This window comes from Ailuropoda melanoleuca, chromosome 18 (assembly GCF_002007445.2).
Source record: "Ailuropoda melanoleuca isolate Jingjing chromosome 18, ASM200744v2, whole genome shotgun sequence".
Classification (NCBI taxonomy): Eukaryota; Metazoa; Chordata; class Mammalia; order Carnivora; family Ursidae; genus Ailuropoda; species Ailuropoda melanoleuca.
In genome coordinates, this window is record NC_048235.1 from 29,905,958 (window position 1) to 29,928,060 (window position 22,103).

Here is a 22,103-nt window from a genome sequence, read left to right on the forward strand (position 1 = left end):
CAAGCCCCACATCGGGCTCCTCCGCTGGGAGCCTGCTTCTTCCTCTCCCACTCCCTGCTTTTGTTCCCTCTGTCACTGGCTTGCTCTCTGTCAAATAAATAAATATAATCTTAAAAAAAAAAAAGAATGGCTATTACAAGAAAGACAGGAGGTACCAAAATGCTGGTGAGGACATGGAGAAAAGGAAGCCCTTTTGCACTGTTGGTGGGAATGTAAATTGGTACAGTCCCTATAAAAAAAAAGTTATGGAGGTTTCTCAGGAAATGGAGAATAGAACTACCATGTGATCCATCTGCTTCTGGGTGTGGCCAGAGGAAACGAAATCATTTTCTCAAAGAACTATCCGCACTCCAGTGTTCACTGCAGCATTATCCACAATAGCCAAGGTATGAAAACAACCTAAGTGTCTGTTGATGAGCGAATGGATCGAGAAAATGTGATCACACACACACACACACACACACACACACACTGGAACATAATTCTGCCTTTAAAAAGACAGAAATCTTGTGGTTTGCAACAACACAGATGAAGCTGGAGGGTGTTATGCTAACAAGTGAAAAAATCCAACAGAGAAAGACAAATACCGCATGGTTTCAGTTATATGTGGACCTTTAAGAAAAAAAGTCAAACTCATAGAAACAGTACAGAAGTGGTTGCCAGGGGCTGGCGGGAGAGGTTGGTAAAAGGTATCAACTGTCAGTTATGAAATGAACAAGATCTGAGGATCTGATACACAACATGGTGACTAGTTGATCAGACTACATTGTATAATTAAAATTTGCTGAGAGTAGAACTTAAGTGTTCCAAAAAAAAAAAAGAGAGAGAGAGAGAAGAAGAAGAAGAAGAAAAAGAAAAAGAAAAAAGAGAAGAAACAGAATGGAAAGCCTCGAGAGTACTGTTGAAACGGATTAAATTGGATGTGGCGACATAAAAACCCATCAGCAAAGAATGTTCGGTACCTGTATTTTCTAGGAAAAGATAATGGGTGTTAATGACTGCACTCCCAGTACTCCATGACATTGTTCCTACTGTCATTTATTCTGATACGGCCCTTTAAGCAAGCCACACCTCACAGTGGGCTCTAGTTTCAGCATCAGAAAACCTTTCTAATGTTATGAATAATCCATGAATACCACCTTTCCGAGAGATCACCACAGTCAAGAAAGACTATTTTCAACAAATACCATGTTTGTGGGGGGTGGGGAGGGACTTTAGCCAGCACGCATCTTGGAATCTTCGTGAAAACAAGCATGCTGTGCCAGATCTGTCCCACCAGGGCAAGTCCCCAAATGGTTGTTGAGATTTGTTCACACACACTCATTGCCGTAGCAGCATGACATACAGCCAGTTTGCAAACTCGGGCAAACCCACCAAGGACACCAATAGACGCAGAAGGCCCAGGTCTGGGCACACAGATAGCTTGACCCGGAGACCGTCTTGAATCCCTGGGGGGCGTCCTCAGCAGGGCCTCAGTCCAGCTTCTGGGGGGCATTGGTCCAGCAGCCAGTGACACTCCTACTGTGTCCTGGCTGGAGCGTCAGGCCTGGAACCTATGACTCCCTGACATCTGGGGAAGCCAAGGCAGGGGCCTGAGGACCTTCCGCTTTATTTAAACCAAACTCGCTCCAGTGGCAACCGCGAATCTACTGAGGGCAGACCCGCATTTGCCAATGTTCAGTTTCCCCGAGTCCCACATGGGCCCTTCCGAAAAGCTCATGCACTTGGATACTGTATGGACATGCTAGCTGGAGGTCAGTTCTAAGGTGTAATTTTGTCTTTGTGGTATTTTAGATGGCTCTGGATTGCTAGTGGGAACTACGGAGCCACATCCTCAAAGCAGGAGTAAAAATCAGAACCGAGCCTGTAACTGACACGACCAGAAAGAGCCACAGAAAGATTCGGTCCAGAACTTGGGCTACAAATTTCCAGTCTTGTACCACCTGCAAAAGAGAAAAAGATGCCTTCCATTCAAGATGCAGGGCAACTGTTCTGAACTCATTTCAAGGGACTGAAAAAGATAAATACTCAGATGTATAGCACTTCAGTTTTAAAAATGCACTGAACATACCCCCGCAGTATAGGCTCAAATTCTTCCCGCGACTTCACCAGCAGGGAGAAAAGGAAACAGCCTGTGAACACTGTCATCAACGTTGAAGATATTCAACAGAACGACAGAATCAGGTTTGTATTTGTGAGCAATATGATGAAAACGGGAAAAGCCTGATTTTTACATACATACAAAGCCAGTATCTCTCACAACGCTCTTCCTGATATTACATAGGAAACAAATCACAAACTTATACATTAAGCATTTTCATGGCCCAATATGACAAGCCTCTCTTCCTCCACTCTGCAGGTGGGTATGGCTGCTTCATCTCTGGAATGCTGGGAAACTGCCGAGGAGAGAAGTGATCAGGAAAGGACAGCAATCCGTGAGGGAGAGGGGAGACCGAGGAAGGGAAGTTGAGGGACAGTGGGCAGCACGCTATCATAACAAGGTCGGAGCAGGAACAGGTTGAGGGGTGTGAAGGATAGGGGCCAGTTCTCTTTCGAAGGAAAAGAAATGTCCCGTTTCTATGATATGGGGATTTTATAAAGACAGACCCTTACAGGAGTTCTACAGGGGCCATAGGGACTGATGGAGAACCTGAATGCATTCTGCACACATAGAAGTTTAGGAATAAAACTTTGGGGGGAAAACCACAAAGAAGACACTTTGAAATGTTTTAAAGTGTCAGCCTTAAGTAGTGGGATTATTAATGATTTTAATTTTCTTATTGATACTTTCAGTATTTTCCAAATTCCTTACCTGATAAGGTGTTACTTTAATAATTTTTAAAAAGGCTATTTGAATCTTTGAATTAGAATTTTTAAAGGATGTGAAGAAACAACAACAAACAACCCTAAAAATAGCCGAAATGTTTGTTCATTAGCAGCATTTTTCCTAATGCTTTAAAAATGTTTTTCGGTGGATGAAAAACACAACAAACAGTAAGAGAGAATATACTAGGTAAGTGTCCAGATAAAATATAGAAGGATAGGTCTTTAAAAAAATTATTTCGGCACATGATGTGATGAGCACTGGGTGTTATACACAAATGATGAATTACTGAACTCTGCATCTGAAACTAATGATGTACTGTATGTTGGCTAATTGAATTCAAATAAATAAATAAAAATACAAAATTCTTTCATAATTTTGTTTACGGGATCAATCTCTTGGGACTAATTTTCAGTGGTTTTAGAATAAAGTACTTGAACGCTATAAATTGGCCTCTACCTTGTTTCAAGCACAGGTATGATCTAAGTCCACGACTGTCTTGAGTCTGAAACCCACACTCTCGCCACACTTTTTTTTTAAAATCTGTAAGCTAAATTACTATGCCCTTTTCCCTCACCAAAATACCTGTTGGAACACTATATTTTTATATTAATCCCCAAATCTAATTCTGTTTTTTTAAATTTCCAAATACTACAGATAGAAACAACCATCATCGCACTAAAAATGAGAGATACATAACCAGAGACCAGGATAACCAACTTAAAATGTAGAATTAAATTATTTTCAATAGGATCATGTCTAATTGTAAGGAATGGTCCTTAACCTACCTCACTTTTGCTCCTTCTGTTTCTGTGAGCTGCTTCCTAAAAATCCATAGTAAAATTCTTAGTTATGTCAGGGCTTGCTTAATATTTTACACGTGAAAAGCAGATAGCTAATAGGGTCACATTTAAACAACGACAGCACCTTGTCGTAAAGAGAGATGAGAATGTTGGGACGAACACCAGTGTACTCACCTGGTTGATGACATGCTGCTTCTTCACATGCCTTGAAATGTATCGGATGGACTCAGCGGCCTTTTCCAAGAAAGCAACGAGAACTGCTTCTCCCTCGCTCACCCGTCTTTGCTTCCTTTTTTCTAGAGCTTTACCTTTCACCACTGGTTGACTCTCATCTTTATCTGGGAAAGAGTAGCGATCCACGTGGTCCTTCATACAAAGCAATGCAGGAAGCTTTTGCAGAAACAGTCTCTTCACCCAGGGGGCCATGGGGTGGTAAGTGGAAGAGGACCTGTGGTGAACGTTAATCACGAAAACAGTCACAATAATCGACAGGGTCACGAACACCATGACGAACAGCAGGTACTCCCCAATGAGAGGAATGACTTTGGAGGAAGAGGGGATTATTTCCTCAATGACCAAGAGGAACACCGTCAGGGAAACCAGCACCGACGTCGACAGGGACAGCTTTTCGCCCTCGTCGGAGGGGAGGTAGAACACGAGCACGGTCAGGAAGGACAGCCCCAGGCAGGGCACGATCAGGAAGAGCGTGTAGAACAGGGGCAGGCGGCGCAGCACGAACGAGTAGGTGATGAACGGGTAGGAGTAGGCGCCGTCTCTCCTGCTGCCCTTCAGCCCTTTTGCGTTGAGGATCTCCCATTCTCCGTTATCGAAGAAGTCCTTCCGGTCAACGTTTTCATTCATCAGAACGAGGTCAACCATGGTTCCATCGTAAGTCCACGAGCCGAACTTCATGGAGCAGTTCTGCCGGTCGAACGGGAAAAACGTGACGTCCATGGTGCACGAGCTTTTGTAACTGGCGGGAGGCGTCCAAATGACGGTGCCGTTCGATCTCACGATGACTTTGGTCATGAGGGAGCCTTCGAAACGGCCGTCAGCACTGCGGTAAGAGAGTCGAACACTGATGAGTCGGGGCTTTGCCCTCCCCTCCCTCTACAAGTTGCATTTATTATTCTCCTACCGCAGAGTCCAACAATACTTCAGACAGAAACGGTTCTCCTTTATCCTCAAAGTCGTACATTTCTCTTAATTATTTTGTCAAAGTCAGGCTTCTCCATCTCTAGTCCTAATCTGACCAGTGTATTTTTCTTCCGGGATACTTACTTTTCAAAGAGAACTATGTCAGGAAGCCAGAGAGACTCTGATGGAACTTTAATTGAACGAATTCCACCGTATTCATCAGGATTCCAGCGTAATTGGTGGTCTGTCCATTCCTGCATCGAATGAGCATTCTGTAATTTTATTCTGAAAATTCAGTGTGTTAGACTTTGGAATCTTCAAGTTTATGTTAATTTACCAATCCAGTGTTTTACCTGAAAAGGGAAACTCATCCGTTTTAGATCTTATGCCCCTGTACCTGTGCTTACTAGGCTTCTCAAGATACAGGCTGAGCCAGCCTAGCGGCTGATCTTCCCAGGCCCACAGAGCCATCCTACCCGGGATTTCCAAAATCGCCATATATCTACCACCCAATGAAGAGTCTCAGCAGCAAACGCCACTGATTTGTGATCCATTTTTTCAGTCTGTTTTCTTTTTCTTTTTTTTCAGCCTATTTTCTCTTAAGAAGCAAAAGATGGATCTAACTCAGTATATTCTAGGAGAATTGGTCCAGTAATATTTTAATCTCATGATAATGGGTACAAACAATTTTGAATATCACTCAACATCTTGAACAAACATCCACCCACTATGGTAATCTAAAACATCCAGTATCCACTGACTAGTCTTGATGACTTTATGATTTTAATCCAATGAAAAAATATTTTCCAAGAATTTCCTTTTAAGTTCTCATCTGAATTTATCTTGTGACCACCCAATTACAGTTTTAAATTATGTTCCTAATATTGTTAGCCTCCAGATACTTACATATTTTTCCTCATAATAGAATGAAATCATTTAGCATGTTTTACAAGGGCTAATGGACCCAGATTATCAAACCTGACCACTAATTGATTGGATTATGAAGGTCAAGAGGATGATGTATGGATGATCCAATTACAGCAGATGTGGACTTTCTTAAAAAGATTTGGGTCCAGAATCTTATGAAATCTGACCTGAAAATTAAATTCTTCTATCCCACTGTCCCTCATGAGGACAGCTGAGTAATGCTGTAGGATAATATTAAATGACATTTGAGAAAGTTTGAAGGGTGTGCCTAATATGACCCTTCCTGTCATTAAAAAATCAGGAGTCAGCAGATGGGTAACGGCACTAGATGGTAAAGTACTGAAATATGCATGATGCCTGAAAAAGTATGAGATCGTACACCCCAGATGAGAGTTGTCTATCATAGACAATATTTGTGAGGCTTGATTCTTGAAAAACAAATTGAAAAGGATACGGGTCATTAGAAAGCTGCAATCTAAAGGATAAAAGATTGCATGCCTAGTTATGGAAAACCATGCGTTTGAAGATTGACAGTGTAAGAGCCCAACTAATAAAGTATTTACCATGTTTACTTGGTACTCACAGACTTCTCTTTGTTTTCCTCCCTCCCCTGCCCACTTTGAAAAGCAAATACATTCTCCTTCCTATGAATAATTTGTCTCCTCCTAAGGAGACTTGTACTACCTGTAGCAGGTCTGAATCCCAGAAATGTTGAATGGAACTCAGAATAGAACTTTTTGTTTGTTTCGCTTTCACTTCTTTTACTTTCTTAAACTTGACATACAATAAAATTCACCCTTTGTGTGCGGCTCTATATGCACACAGTCCTATGATCACTAACACCATCAAGATACAAGAGCAACTCTGTTGCCTAAAATGTTTTCCTTGTGCTGCTCCTTTGTAATCAACTCCTCCCATCCCCACCCCCTGGCAACCAGGATCTGCTTTCTGATCCTATAATGTTGCCTTTGGTCATATAAATGGAATCGATCGTAGGGTAGAGAGCCTTTCGAACCTGATTTCTTTTATTTATCATAATGCATTTTAGATTCTTCTATATTAGTGATTTGTTCATTTTTATTCGTGAGTAGTATTCTCATCTATGAATATACCACAATTTATTTATCCATTCTCTGGGTACGATATTTGGATTCTTCCAGTTTTTAATGATTACAGGTAAAGACGCTATAAACATTTTGTGCAGCTTTTTGAGTGAAAAGCTTTCTTTTCTTCTCTTGGGTAAATACCCAGGAGTGGGATGGCTGGGCCATATTGTAAGTGTATGTTCAACTTTATATGAAACTGCCGAACTGTGTCCCAGGGTGGCTGTCTCATTTTGCATTCCCGCTAGCAATGTATGAGAGTTCTAGTTCTTTAGCGTCTTCTCCAGTACTTGGTATTGTCTCATTTCTAAAATTGTGATGATAAGAGTTCTGGAATGGTATCTCATTACGGATTCTAATATGCCTTTTCCTAATGACTAATGATGTTGAACATCTCTTCATGTGCTTTTTCACCACCCATATATCTTGTTTGGTGAAGTGGCTGTTCAAACTTTTGCATATTTTTTTAAAAAGATTTTATTTATTTATTTGACAGAGATAGAGACAGCCAGCGAGAGAGGGAACACAAGCAGGGGGAGCGGGAGAGGAAGAAGCAGGCTCATAGCGGAGGAGCCTGATGTGGGGCTCAATCCCAGAATGCCGGGATCACGCCCTGAGCCAAAGGCAGACGCTCAACCGCTGTGCCACCCAGGGTCCCCTAAACTTGTGCGTATTTTTTAATCAAGCGGTTTGTTTTATTACTGAGTTTTTAGACTTCTTTATATATTCTGGATAAAGGCCCTTCGTCAAATATTTGATTTGCAAATAGTTTCCCACAGTCTGTGGTTTCTTTATTCTCTAAACAGTGTCTTTCACAAGACAGAAGTTCTACACTTGGATGAAGTTTATTTTACCAATTTCATCTTTAAGGAACTAAGTCATATCTAAGAAATATTTGCCTAACTCAAGGTCACAAAGATTTTCTCCCATGTTTTCTTCTAGAGATTTTATAGTTTTGGGCTGTACATTTAGATCTAAAATCCATTTTGAGTTAATTTTTTAATTATGGCGTGAATATGGGTTGAGGTTTTTCGGTTTCTTCGCATATGGATGTCCTATCGTTCCTGTACCTTTTGTTGAAAAGACTAAACATTCTCCATTGAATTACCTACACACATTTGTCAAAAATCAATGAACCATAAACTGTGTGGGTCCATTTATGGGCTCTTTGTTCTGTTTCATTAATCTGTGTCCCTCCTTTCCCCAGTACCACACTCTCTTAACCCTCGTCACTTTCTAGTAAGTTTTGAAATCCCGTAATGTGAGTCCTCCAACTGTCTTCTCCTTTTCCAAATTGTTTCGGCTATTCTAATTCCTTTGCTTTTCTGTATACATTTTTAAGTCAGTTTGTTGTTATCCATAAGAAAAATCCTTCTGAAATTTTTTTTTTTTTTTAAGATTTTATTTATTTATTTGACAGAGATAGAGACAGCCAGTGAGAGAGGGAACACAAGCAGAGGGAGTGGGAGAGGAAGAAGCAGGCTCATAGCAGAGGAGCCTGATGTGGGGCTCGATCCCATAACGCCGGGATCACGCCCTGAGCCGAAGGCAGACGCTCAACCGCTGTGCCACCCAGGCGCCCCCCTTCTGAAATTTTAATTGTGATTGCCTCAAATCTATAGATTGTTCTGGGGAGAACTGACATCATAATTTGAGATTTCTGACCCAGGAAAATCATTTCTTGCTCCATGTATTTAGGTCTTTGATATTTTTTAATCAGTGTTTTGTAGTTTCAGCTTATAGACCCTGCACATATTTAGTTAGATTTATACCTAAGTATTTCCTGTTTTTTTTTGATGTTATTGTAAATGGTACTTTGAAATTAAAGGAAAAAATCAAATTGTTCATTGCTAGAATATAAATAATTGATTTTTTTTTATATTGATCTTGTGTATATCCTGTGACCTTGTATAAACACATTTAATTTTAGGAGCTTTTTTGGTAGATTTTCTACAGAAACAATTACATCATTTACAAATAGAAAGTTCTATTTCTTTTTTTTCCAATCTGAATGCCTTTTATTGTTTTTTTTTTTTTTTCTTGCTTGCTTTAAGTCACTGGCTAGGACCTTTAGTATGACATTAAATAGGAGTGGAAGAGAAGACATCCTCACATTATTCCTGGTCTTCGGTAGAAACATTTAGTTATTCACCATTAAGTATTATGTTAGCTGTTGATTTTCATAACTGCTTTTTATTTGATTAAGGAAGATTCCTCCTGGGGTGCTTGGGTGTCTCAGTTGGTTAAGCATCGGCCTTCAGCTCAGGTCATAACCCCAGGGTCCTGGGCTCCTTGCTCAGCAGGGAGCCTGCTTCTCCCTTTCCCTCTGCCTGCCACTTCCCCTGCTTGTGCTCTCTCTCTTTCTGCCAAATAAATAAAATCTTAAAAAGAAAAAAAAAAGGGAAGCTTCTTCCTATTTCTAGTTTGCTGAGATTGGTTTTTTAAAGATTTATTTATTTATCTGAGAGAGAGAGTGAAAGAGAAAGAGCATGAGTGAGGAGGGGGCAGAGGGAGAGAGAGGAGGAGAGAATCCCAAGCAGATTCCCCACCCAGTGTGGAGCCCTACTCTGGGCTGGATCCCACCACCTTGAGATCACAACCTGTACCGAAATCAAGGGTTGGATGCTCAACAACTGAGCCACCCCGGCTCCATGAGGTTTTTTTCCTTCATCACGAATGGATCCTGAGTTGTATAAAAAGCTTTTCAGCTTCTATAGAGACGATTACGTGATTATTCTTTAATCTCTTAATAAGATGAGTTACATTGACTTTCTTTTTTTTTTAACCCAACATGGGGCTCGAACTCAAGATGCCAAGACCAAGAGTCACATGCTCTACTGACTGAGCCAGCCAGGTGCCCTATATTGACTGATTTTCAAATGTTGAACCAGCCTTGCATTCTAGGGATCCACCCCACATAGTCCTGATGTATTACAGTTTTATATAATAGTTTTTCTTCTTATATAAGGTAAAATAGGTGACCTCTGCCTTACAGAGAATAAGGATGCACCAGCCAGGAGCGTGTTGCTCTAACGGTTTTCCTGATGTTTGAATTCAAATAAGAACACAGTGAGGTTTCCTTGAGAAAAGATGAAGACAGTGAAATAGGTGGCATGTACCCTTGTGGTTTTGCTACTGAAGCATTTTTAAAATAATATGTTTGTAGATGTAGGGGCGCCTGGGTGGCACAGCGGTTAAGCGTCTGCCTTCAGCTCAGGGCGTGATCCCGGCATTATGGGATCAAGCCCCACATCGGGCTCCTCCACTATGAGCTTGCTTCTTCCTCTCCCACTCCCCCTGCTTGTGTTCCCTCTCTCGCTGGCTGTCTATCTCTGTCGAATAAATAAATGAAATCTTTTAAAAAAAATATGTTTGTAGATGTAGAAAGTACATTCCAATAATTCACCAAATATCTAATACAAGTCTGGGCTAATTACAAGAGAGGAAAGCAACCCATATATTCCCCTCTTGGCAGTGGGAATATTTTTCTTTGGGAATGTTTGTATGATGATTTAATACAACTGCAGCATACATTAAAAACACTATTTTGTGACTATGCTGGTAATAAAATAAAAACAGTCAAGTATAAAAGTTACTGAGGGCTGGTGATGTGCAAGGCGTTGGCCTAAGTGCTTTGCATTTATTTTTATTTTTATTTTTTTTTTAAAGGATCACGCCCTGAGCCGAAGGCAGACGCTTAACCGCTGTGCCACCCAGGCGCCCCTGCTTTGCATTTATTAATGCTAATTTCTTCAGTAACCTACAAATGACCTCTCATTGGTGCTGTATTAGATGAGGCACTCATGGCTCAGAAAGTTCAAGTGTCTTGTCCCAGGCCACACAGCTGGTCAGTAGAGAAACCAGGATTCAAGTCTGCTGCATGTGACTGGGTATGCCGGGCATCACAACTCCAGGAGGGGTCTTCCACATTAACTAGGACGTGAAGGGCACCCCCTGGAGGTGTGCCATGGTACACCAAAGCCACACCCTGCACTCTTTTCCCTCTTCGTGCTGCCTTACAGTGGAAAAACTTGTGGCTTAAAATTCTTCATAACGTCAGTTGTTTGACCAAGCTTTCTGTGGCTCTGCTTTCAAGGATGTTTCCAGGCTGCTGATTCTTATAAGGTTGTTGACTCTGTACTCGGGCTAAAACAGTAGCTTATTCCATCTTTTCCTCTGTTAAAAAAAGAAAATGAAGACAATAACAACAGGAAATCTATTTGGCCTTAATAGTAAAATATCTGTACCAAAGTGGAGGAATTATCCAAATAAGCATGTTACATTGTGTCCAAGTTCATGGACAAACAGGGGAGAGAAATTACGGATGAAGATGAACTGTTAATAACAGGAGCCTTTGGCTGACTTCCACTCAGGCAAGGCTTTATTTGAGAAGGAAACAGCATGTCAAGAGTTCTTTATAGAAAGAGGAGAAAATGAATTCAGAAATAAAGTGGAGACATACTGCCTGCTGCCGCAAGTTCACCTGCCTTTCTCCTGGTAAGAGCACCCCAGTTTCCTCTTGGGGAACCACTTTACTGCACAGTCACCTACCAGCTATGGGTGGATCTGACTCTTCCTCCTGCCCCACAAATGGGGCTGCACCTCACACCTGCCCACTGTGATCTTCCGGCACGGCAGGTAACCATATGGGAAACAGTGAGATAGCATGAATCTTCTGGAACCACTGGAAAAGAGGCTGGCCATTCTCTCTCCTGCTGAATGTGAACACAGGAAGCACTTTAAGGCTGAAGCTGATACAGCCACTTTGCTGCCACTAGAGGAGGGCTGAGATGAGAATGGGGTCACCTGGAGGACGAGGAGCCCAGAGACACACAGAGGGAACACCATCCCTGGGAGTATTGCTTGAGCCCTGGATCAAGCTGCATGTAACCCTGGCCTTGTCCCTGGACTTTCCAGGCTGTGAAAGACAGTATGTTCTGTTTTTGCTGAAGCCAGTCTGGGTTGGGTTCTGTGTCGTGCGCAACTAAGAAGTTCTCAGCCGATCCTGGGAGAATGTGAGTAGATCTCAAGTAGGTAGCAGGCCGCCGGCAGGCAGGCAGTAAGTAAGCCACAGGGACAGACTCGGGCGGACTGGCGGATTGGTGCTGGCTCTGTCTTGAGTGGACAACGCTGGTGAGCTCAGCCACAGAGTCCAGTCTCACACTTCCTCCGTTTGGAATGTAAAGATTGCTGCAAACAACACTGCCTGCTTCTTGGGTCCAGTTTCCTCTGTGCTGGAGGCACAGCCGGCTTTCCCTGCGCCTGGTTCCACACTGCAGGGAAGGTGGATGGCAGCCATGCTGGGGCTCCTGCCTTCTTGCAAATGCCAGCAAACACATACCTGGTTTTGCCTGGTTCTAAGGGAACCAGGGCAAACCCTAGGGTGTGGGGCTTTTGGGTCAGGAAGACCTCCAGACCTCCAGCCGCAGGATGAACAGCCGCGGCCCTAGAGAACAGAGTGGTGGTGGTTTATTGGGCTTACAGTTTGGGGGGAACGGACACATCTCACAAGTACGGAAGGCTTATGCTCACACGGAACACATCGCCGCTGCCCTGTACTCCTGGCCTGGGGCTGCCTCAGACAATAAGAAACAAATGGGCACGCCTCGCAGTCACTGCTCTGAAGGGGATGCAGTTTGGGTGTAATGGTAGGGAACAGCAGGGTGGACAGGGAAGGTAGTTCTGAGGAGACAACCTTCAAAAGCTGAGACCTGAAGGGTAGGGAGGAGCAGTGAGTGGCGGTATGTGGTAGGGGGAAGGAAGGGGGCTTGGGAAGGTGCTGGGGCAGAAGTGAGTGAACGATGAGGAGGGGTGCATTGAATCCTCAAGGAGGACATAAAGAAATCTAAAGTGATTTAGGTTTCATTCCTTTTCTTTGTTTTATTTATTTATTTGTCAGAGAGAGAGCGCACAAGCAGGGGGAGTGGCAGGCAGAGGGAGAAGCAGGCTCCCTGCTCAGCAGGGACTTGGTCCCAGGAGCCTGGGATCGTGACCTGAGCCAAAGGCAGATGCTTAACCGATTGAGCCACCCAGGCCTCCCCTGAGTTTCATTCCTGACCAGTACATAGAAAGGATCGAGGTGTGACTTTTGGTCAGTGCTGCTTACTTTGGGGTACCCAGAAGAGCAAAAGCACTGAATTGGAGTCAAAAGCCCTGAGTTCCCTACCCGTATGGTCCTTTACTGGTTGTATTCCTTTGTGAGGTATCCTTCTGTAACCAGACCTGGGGAATGTTCTCCCTGACACATCCATCCAGAGGGCTCTCCTGAATTTCAACCAACATATGCTCCCTCATGATGTGGACAGAGCCCCATGCCCCAGGACGACAGCACGTGCCAGGTCAGAGTGTCAGGGTGTGGGTTCAGAGCCCTTTCCTTTATTTTGCTAAAGAGCTCTGAGACTTTCTGGTCAATTCCTGTTCTCCCTGAAACCCTGGGGGCATCTGGAGACTAATCTGTCCCTCCCCTCTTCAAGTAAGAGATTAGAAATAACATCCTGTGTTCCTATAGCCTGCTGCAGCCAAGCTTCTCAAAGCCCTTTACAAACCCCAGCTCTACCCTGAAGCAGTGCCTGGGTGGAGAGCTGTGTCACTGCAGTAAACCGGAGAGCACAGGATATGTCAGGGCCAAAGAGCAAAGTTAATCTGAGACTAAGAAAAAGAATGGAAAAATAGGTTTTTTAATTCTGAAAAGTGCAATTCCTATCCATATCATATATATATTCCCTTAAAATTGTCCTTTCTTACAGACATTATCTGAAATACCACTCATAAATGTCTAGCTATTATCCAGAACCAAATTTCATTTAAACCTAAATCAAAGACTTTTTTACTACAAAAAAATTCTTCTAGTTATTCTTAGTTTAATACTAAGACCGAAAGATAGTAAGGAACAAGTCATGCCTTGATTTATAGCCTCTGGGGCATCCCTGGGATCTTCAGTGTTCTTAAAATCAAGTGTGAAATTCTTTTTTTTCCCTAAAGATCTTATTTATTTATTTAAGAGAGAGAGAACAAGAGAGCACAAGCAGGGGGAGAGGCAGGCAGAGGAAGAAGCAGGCTCCCTGCTGAGTGAGGAGCCTGATGCGGAATGCGATCCCAGGACCCCGGGATCATGACCTGAGCTTTAGGCAGATGCTTAACTGACTTGAGCCACCCAGGCGCCCTCAAGTGTGAAATACTGAAAACAAGTTAATGTTGATTCATTTTTATCTTAAAGGCAACAACATGACATATTACATGTCTCATATTCCCATTATAAACATGAGTTTTTGGGGCCAAGAAATGGGATTTGTCATTAAGGATGAAAGAGCCTCCAAAGGTGGCAGCAGGAAATGACATTTGTTGAGTCCCCACTACGCGCCAGACAACGTAGCAGTCGCATTCACACACAATCGCATTGCACCTCTTAACAGCACTGGGAGCTAGGCATCGCCTCTGTTTTATAGATGAGGAGACTAAGGGTCAGAGAGCCAAAATGACTTGCCCAAGTTTACACAGCAGGATTTCTGATTCCTATCTCCTAATTCTTGCTCAATTCTCACTCAGCGTCCACCAAACTGGCCTCCTGTGCTGAGGTCCGAGTGAGGCTGGGAGAAGAAAGAAACTAAGGTCGGAGATACAGTCACAGACTTGTAGGTGCCATCGCAGGTTGTGGAAGGTAATTAGACTTTGGGAAGATCCCCCAGACCTTTACAGCAAGGCCGAGCCTTCCATGGCAGGTTTGTTTCTGATTTCTCCTCCGAGACCAGCACCAGGGATCTAGCCTATGAGGCCTGCATGTGTTTGCTGAACTTTTTGTTGATCTAAAACGGGAATCAGCTATTGGAGAAACAAGGCTGCTTTGAGATGTTGGCCTTGGCAGACGTTCAGGCAGTTTTATTTTCCTCGGGAAAATGAAGGGGATAGGACAGCAAAGTGCTCTCAGCTACAGTGAAGCCGGATCACTCAGAATCTTGCTGTCTTATTGGTGTCTACACCGGACGGTGCCCAGCCCAGCATCTTACGCAGTGCCTGGTGCATAGTAGGTGCTCAGGAAATGCTTGTTGAGTGAGTAATTTTGACATCTGCTGTCTTAGTGATTACTCACATGATAGTGTCTAGGCCAAGGGTCCAATGCTTTATCATGAAAGAAAGCGTGGTTTCACTTCCCATTTGCCTTTAAGCTGCTCGCAGTACAGTTTTCCTAACCTTGAATATGATGGAGCAGAATCTCAGTGGCGAGGCATTAAGTACTTTCTCATGTAGTTTTAGTGAGTTGGTGTTAATAATCTATTTATGATTTATAGGGTTTTGATTACTCTCTGGAAGTAGGAAGGAAGAAGACAAATGAGTTTCTAAAATAAAATCAATAAAATAGAAATAGCTCTACATAGAGGACTTTCTCAGGATGTCACTAAATTTATGCTCGATAAAGGTCTTTGGTTAAGAGGATGAAGGAAGATCATCTAAATATACCAGAGGAGAACTATGGAAATAGAGGGTCAGACAGAAGAACTGCATTAAAAAACCAAGCATCTCAGTTGCAGAAACTACGTAGAACATGTTTTTGTTCCAAGTACGAAGCGTTTTATTCTCTCTGTGATGTGAATCAGGGAGCATTTTTCAGTGTCTGGGCGGGAAATGAGAAAGAATAGGGTTTATCTTTTCTGTCTTTATTTTGACAGAGGCATACAGGGGTGGCTGGGGAGAGTTTCCCATAGGTTTGCTCTGGTGTGAGAGCTTTGGAAAGTTAGGTGATTGGAAAGAATATACAGCTCACAACTTCTCTACCTTTTTGGCTTGTGGAACTTCTATTGATCCTGTAAGACCTAACTCAAATACCTCCTTCCTTGGAAGCTTTCCCTGATTTTCTCCCTGTCTCACTGTCATTTTTGTAGTGACACAGTACTTATGCAGATTTTCCTTATGGTGGTTATCATATTACAGTCATTGTTTTTTACACAAGAAACACTGTGTCCTCTCCTTGAAGGCAGGGCAAATTACTCTTCACATACCTGGGATCTAACAGAGTGGCTGACACTCAGTAGGCTCTCAATAAACCCTGTGGAATGAATGGAAGATGGAGTGAATCCTTACTTCATTCTCTCCTAAATGCCCTTCTAGACCATCAGATATCCCAGAGCCTGAGGGAGCAAAACCTTAGAAGACAAGGACTGGGAAGGAAGAAGCCTCCACAGGGACGGCCCTGAGCGGGGCACCGGACATCTTCCATCCACTCCCTTGTCTGAGGCAAGGGAAGGACTTCTTCATGGGAGCCCAACTTCACTTAACAGTGCCTAACCTTGGACAAGTGACTCCAATTCTCCAACGTTCAGTTTTCTCATCTGCAAAGTGGGGATCCTAACAGAACCTACCTCCCAAGGTGGCTGTGAGAATGAACTGAGTTCGTTCCTATGACACACCCAAGCAGAGCAACTCAGCACTTAGTACGTGGTCATTAACTCTTAGGTATTATTATTAGCTACTCTAACCCTGAGATCTGTATAAAACACCCATGGTTTTTAACGTCAACTTTTTCTTGTTTTTAGTAGCCCTTTTCTTTTAACCTTTATCATCTCTTTTCTTTTATCCTTCATCTTTCTTTTACCTTTTTAGTTTTGAAAAGCTAAGGGCGCCTGGCTGGCTCAGTCAGTGGAACATGGGACTCTTGATCTCATGGTGATGGGTTCGAGCCCCATATTGCGTGTAAAGATTACTTAAAAATAAAATCTTAAAAAGAAATAAAAAGATACATATACTTCGTATGATGGAACTCAAATGCCTTCTATTCCATGCAGCCTTCCCTGACTGCCACCATGCCACCAATTCATCTTTCTTTTTTTGCTCCCACTCTCTTTGTGTCCTGTGCTTGCTTCAGCAGCACACACACCTCACTGTTTGTCCCATAACATAGCATGTATTGACGAACATTTATCCTGACATTTGCACTCCCAATCCAGTCTGTGTGTGCAGAATAGCTTTGATAATGTTCTCTGTGGTTCTATGAAGTGCACAGAGCCTTCTCCTACTTTGGCTTTTCCACTGATTTAGAAGCAGGGCTTGATGGTTAGTGCAGAGACTGGATATGGAGAGAAGGCCCTAAGTGGGGAAACCCAGATTCCAGCCAGATGAACTCCTGGACCCCTCTGTCTCTGTAAACAGGGGCAGTGTGATACCTGCTGTGTGAATTCAGAGTGCTGAGAAATGTAGATGAGAGAAGAGAGATGACAACCTTTTGCAAATTTGATGCAGTGAAAGTCTATTATTCTCTGGCTAATATAAAAAAGACAAGAAATAACAAGGCTGGTGAGGATGTGGAGAAAAGGGAACCCTTGTGCACTGTGGGTGGGCATGCAAACTGGTGCAGTCACTGTGGAAAACAGTATGGAGGTTCCTCGAAAAATTAAAAATAGAACTACCCCATGATCCAGTAATTCCACTGCTGGGTATTTACCTAAAGAAAATGAAAACGCTAATTTAAAAAGATACAGTTACCCCTATGCTTATTGAAGCATTATTTACAATGGCCAAGATATGGAACCAGCTCAAATGTCCACTGATAAATGAATGGATAAAAAAGATGTGGTATATATATATACAATAGAATATTACTCAGCCATAAAAAAGAATGAGATCTTGGCATTTGCGACAACATGGATGGACCTAGAGGGTATTGCGCTAAGTGAGACAAGTCAGACAAAGACAAATACCATATGATTTCACTTATATATGGAATTTAAAAAACAAAACAAATGAACAAACAAACAAAGAGGCAGATCAGATCCACATACAGAGAACAAACTGGTGGTTGCCTGAGGGGAGGTTGGAGAGGAATGGGCAAAATGGGTGGGGGGGGGTAGGAGATAGACTTCCAGTTCTGGAATGAAGGAGCCACAGGGAGGAAAGGTACAGCATAGGGAATGTAGTTATTAGTATTGTAATGGCGTGTAGGCAACAGATGGGAGTGACACTTGTGGCGAGCACAGCATGCAGGACAGACTTGTTAGAGCTATGTTGCACACCTGAAAACTAATGCAACATTGTGTGCCAACCAGACTTTAATGAAAAAAAATCTATTATTCTCATTACTTCTAAAAAATGGGAACCTAAGTCGTCGAGGCGGGTTTTTCCAAGCATTGGCTTGCCCCACTCCTATGGGTTTCTCTTGCTCTGTTTTGGGGCCTGGAAATGTTTAGGTTTTGCCTCTGTCTTGACCCGGAGGCCCTCACCAGGCCACTGTGATTCCAGTGGCACCGTTTAGCTGGAGGTCATTTCCACAGTTGTAGTTAAGTTCTGAGGAGCCGCGGCTTGTCACTCACGTCTACCGAAATGACATCATGTTTTCAAAATCTCAAGCAAAGTGAAAAGTGCCAATATTAAAGGCCAAGAGTCCCTGGACCACTGTTCCGTGAGAGAGTAATAAAAGCTTAATCTCAAGGAGCAGTTGCAGAAGGATGTGTGTGTGTGTGCGTGTGTGTTTATTTTTGTTAGCTTCCTAAACCCATTCGCACTTTAAAAGTTTTTACTCTCTCCCCTGCAAGCTCAAACACAGCACCTCTTACTGATTTTTATTACCTCAAAATACTTCTGAATTCCACAGCCTCTCAGTTGCAGAAGTGGGATACATCACTAAGGAAGGAGATGGGTATACAGAAAAATATGTTTATTTGAATTGTATTTTTCTATCTACATTACCAGCTTATTATTTTCTCCTGGACATCTTTATGTGCGAGTAAAATAATACACAGATCCATTTCATAACTTGCTACCATACCTACCAGTTAAAGAACTGAAGGATTAGAGAGTAGTAAACATGATAATAATGCTGTGACTCTGACCAAAGTTTTTGGGTGGGAGAAGTATGACATAAAGGAAGCCCAGGGAATCTCCCTACAATCTCGGTCCACTGTTCCTATAAACCCTTAGCAGAGCTGAACGATGTCTCGGGAACCTGAATAGGTAATTAACTTATTTCAATACAAACGAACAAAAAATATTATGTATGTATGTTAAAATTCAGTGAGATATTTAAGATCCCTCACCAGGAAGATTTTAAGTCTATGGGAGATGAGGCAATATCTGGACATTCAGGAAAAAACAAGTAAGTGCTGACGATGACAACAACAACAAAAAATAATGAGACAAAACGTCTCACCTCCTATCAAAGAAGTGCCAGAATTTTCTCCTTTATATCACATATGCAAAACGGGGCTTTGAAAGGTAGTTTCTCCTCACTGCTCTAGGACAAGCTGCTCTGAACAGACGCTTCGGTTTCAGCAAACACGCTCCAGTCAAGCTCAAAGCAAGCTCTCTAAGCAGAGCTGAACCCATTCAAAATGCCTTTTTAGTTATTTACTTATTTATTTTTAATTTATTTTTTAAATTATGTCCAATTAGCCAACATACAGCACATCATTAGTTTTTGATGTAGTGTTCCATGAGGCATTAGTTGCGTAGAACAGGAGAACATATATTTCTTATTTTGTTTTGGGCTTCACTTCGTTCTGAAATTGATGATGAGAGGCCTTCTGTCCTCCCTGTTTTCTTTTTTCTAGGGAGCAACGGGAAACACTAGGGGCAGATTCCTCCCACGGAGGACCAGTGGGGATGAGGGAGAATTTAAGATCGCTGATCGCCTTCTCTAGTTGCTGCACTCTAACAGAGGCAGGGGACATAAGCGGCACTCTGGAGCTCCCCCACCCTTTCTCCAAGTCGCCAGGGAGCAGTGCCCAGGCCTCGGTGTCAGAGTCCCTCCACACATGCCTCCGAGCTTCCAGGACTTGCCCTCCAGCTCCCGCAAAAGATAAGTAAGTAATAGACGCTTCCCAACCATTCCCAAATATCTCCCCGAGGAACCCAATATGCTCTGTAAAATAACTGTTATTCAAATGGGTGTCTTTCTAAATAGAAAAGCATGGAAATAATTAGGTTAGCGGATATAACGCTTGGATTGACAGTTACCTGTTTGAGCCACACATTTGTTGTCATCAGCTGATTCTTTTCATCCTAAGAAAGTGACAATTAGGAAGAGGTAAATTCAAATTAAGTGAAGTTGTCTTTTAAATTTTTTTTTCTTTTGTCAGAAAGACCTCTCTAACACATACGTATTTGAGGTATTCAAAGTGTAAAGGATTCTCAACTTAAACACAGTTAAATGGCATGGGATCCTAAAATATTATACATATTTTGCTTAAAATAAAAAATGATAATTAAAGCAAGTAGCGGTTCATTGTGGTGATATTTATCTAAAATTGTGTAACCCAGAAAGCATGGTAAGGTGGCAAAGCAGAACGAATATCAGGGAAACCAGAGATTGGTTTTGCCTGATTTTCTAGAAGGAATCCTTGGGCATTGAGTCAGCTGGGGGTGGAGGGTGATCCTGTGAGTGATGGGGCGGGGGATTGGGGCAATATGGGAGGATTATTCTGGAACTCTGGGGACCACAGCAGGATGACTTTGCAGAATGGGCTTGTTAGAGTTCACTGATTTCCCTGGATCGCAATCATGGCAGAAGTGGGGACCCCACAGGAACATTGGCAGAGAATGTGAAGGTATGGGTGGGGCAGGGGAACATGCAGGGTCCTGAGTGGATTCGGGAGGGTGATGGGGTCGCCAGGCACTCATTTGGGAGCCAATGACATCATCTGCCTTCTCTCCCTGCCGGCACCCCTGAAAGCTCTCACGCAGTCCCGGTGACACCGAATCAGCCTGGGGGTACCGAGGAGCCCTCGGCTCAGTTCTCCCTTCTCTCCCGCCCCTCGCTTCTCCCTGGGTGCTCGTCCCGGTGCCCAGCCAGCCCTCCGGGGGCAATGCCTGTCCTAGCAACCACATCCGCCCCCCGGCAAAAGGTCCCACACAAACAGCGCTGCAAAGAAGATTTATGCCACCACACTTCTCATTCCTTCCTTGGGCCATTTCACGGGCCTCTTGGGGCAGATTTTCTCTCACAGTAAGCTATTTTTAAAATGGAAATGGCAGACATGGGGAAAGAAAGCAAAATAAAATCTTAGACTCACAAACAGGTTAAGGAATGCATGTTGTTTTCCGCTCCGTGCCAAGGATTACTCACCACATCTACCAGCTGAGATATTTTCAATCCGAAATATACTTTTATGGTGTCATTAGAATTTAACACAGGGCGAACCCATTTCTGATAACCTTGGAATAAGTGTCTGAGGAGGGCGTCTTCACTTTCGGCTATTGAGCTGAATCCTGCAGCGGCTGCAAGAATCATGAGGGGAACTGAATTAATGGGAAAGGCATCGTGGCTGGTTTAGCGTCCTACAGCCTGAAGCTTCATACAGTCTACACAGCCTAGTGCAGCAAAGGCAGCTTTGAGTGTACAAGGTTCTCGAACCGTTCTCTGTACCCACAACACACGGCTGAAAGCAGACTCAACGCTTTATCCGGAGCTTGACTCTGTCCTGGGATTTTCCCATCATGACATCAGCACTTTGACCCCCAAGAATCCCCTACGCTACCCGCTTACCTCTCCCTCACATCTCACCTGAGTTGCCACCTCCTCACAGACATGGTCTCTGGCCACGTGCGACGGTCCACCACTGCGCCCTATTGGCTCCATCCTGTCCCTTGCCACACTGTGTGGTGTATTTGGCATTGTCTGTCCCTCCCGTGAGCTCCATGATGGCAGGCACAGTATCCTTTTTACTTGCTGATGTTTTTCCAGCACCTAGAACAGTGCCTGTCCACAGCACATGCTCATTTTACATCTATTTAGTGAGTGGAATGAAAGGAATATGTTGGAGCCATTTTCCACACATATCCATTGAACACCTACCGCATCCCTTGTGCCGACTGTTCCCTTGCCTTCTTTCTAAGGAAGTCTTCCCTTATAAAGACCTTCCCTGGTCAACAACCAGGTGCTAACACTCTTCTCTACCCCTATATGTCTGAGAGCTTAAGAGACACCCTAATTTTAAGCTTTGACCCTCAGGCTGAAGAAATGGTTTAGGAATGCAGTCTAGAGATAAGTTATGTTTCTTTTCAAAAGCGTATGGTATCAAATTTAAAGCAAGGAAGCTTTGTTGTTGGTGTCTTGACTATAACCCAGCTCCTCTCGTGGTATATTCAGCACCCTATTAATCTCCTGAACAGCTCATCCCGCACCGTGTGGTTTACCACAGAAAACCTTTTTTCCCACTGAGACACATGATGGGCAGTGATCACATGCAAGACACACCCCGAAGTTTACGCAATCAAAATGCAGATTATTCGTAGGAAGAAGAGCCAACATTCCTTGTGTGCATAGACCTTCACTTTACTAAGGGAGTAGCAATGAAAAATCCACTCTGTTTTTCAATGGAAGTATAA

General features: G+C 43.2%; 1 protein-coding gene across 1 annotated transcript; it reads right to left on the reverse strand.

The window, feature by feature from the left end:
• Positions 1-1,808: 1,808 nt before the first annotated feature.
• Positions 1,809-21,354, reverse strand: CHRNB3 (cholinergic receptor nicotinic beta 3 subunit). The gene is made up of 7 exons (XM_002918346.3): positions 21,280-21,354; positions 21,075-21,135; positions 20,842-20,993; positions 19,734-19,778; positions 4,909-5,018; positions 3,802-4,684; positions 1,809-1,943 (listed from the first exon to the last, which is right to left on the reverse strand). The coding sequence occupies exons 1-7, from the start codon at positions 21,352-21,354 to the stop codon at positions 1,809-1,811; spliced, it is 1,461 nt and encodes a 486-aa protein (XP_002918392.1).
• Between the last annotated feature and the right edge of the window lie 749 nt (positions 21,355-22,103).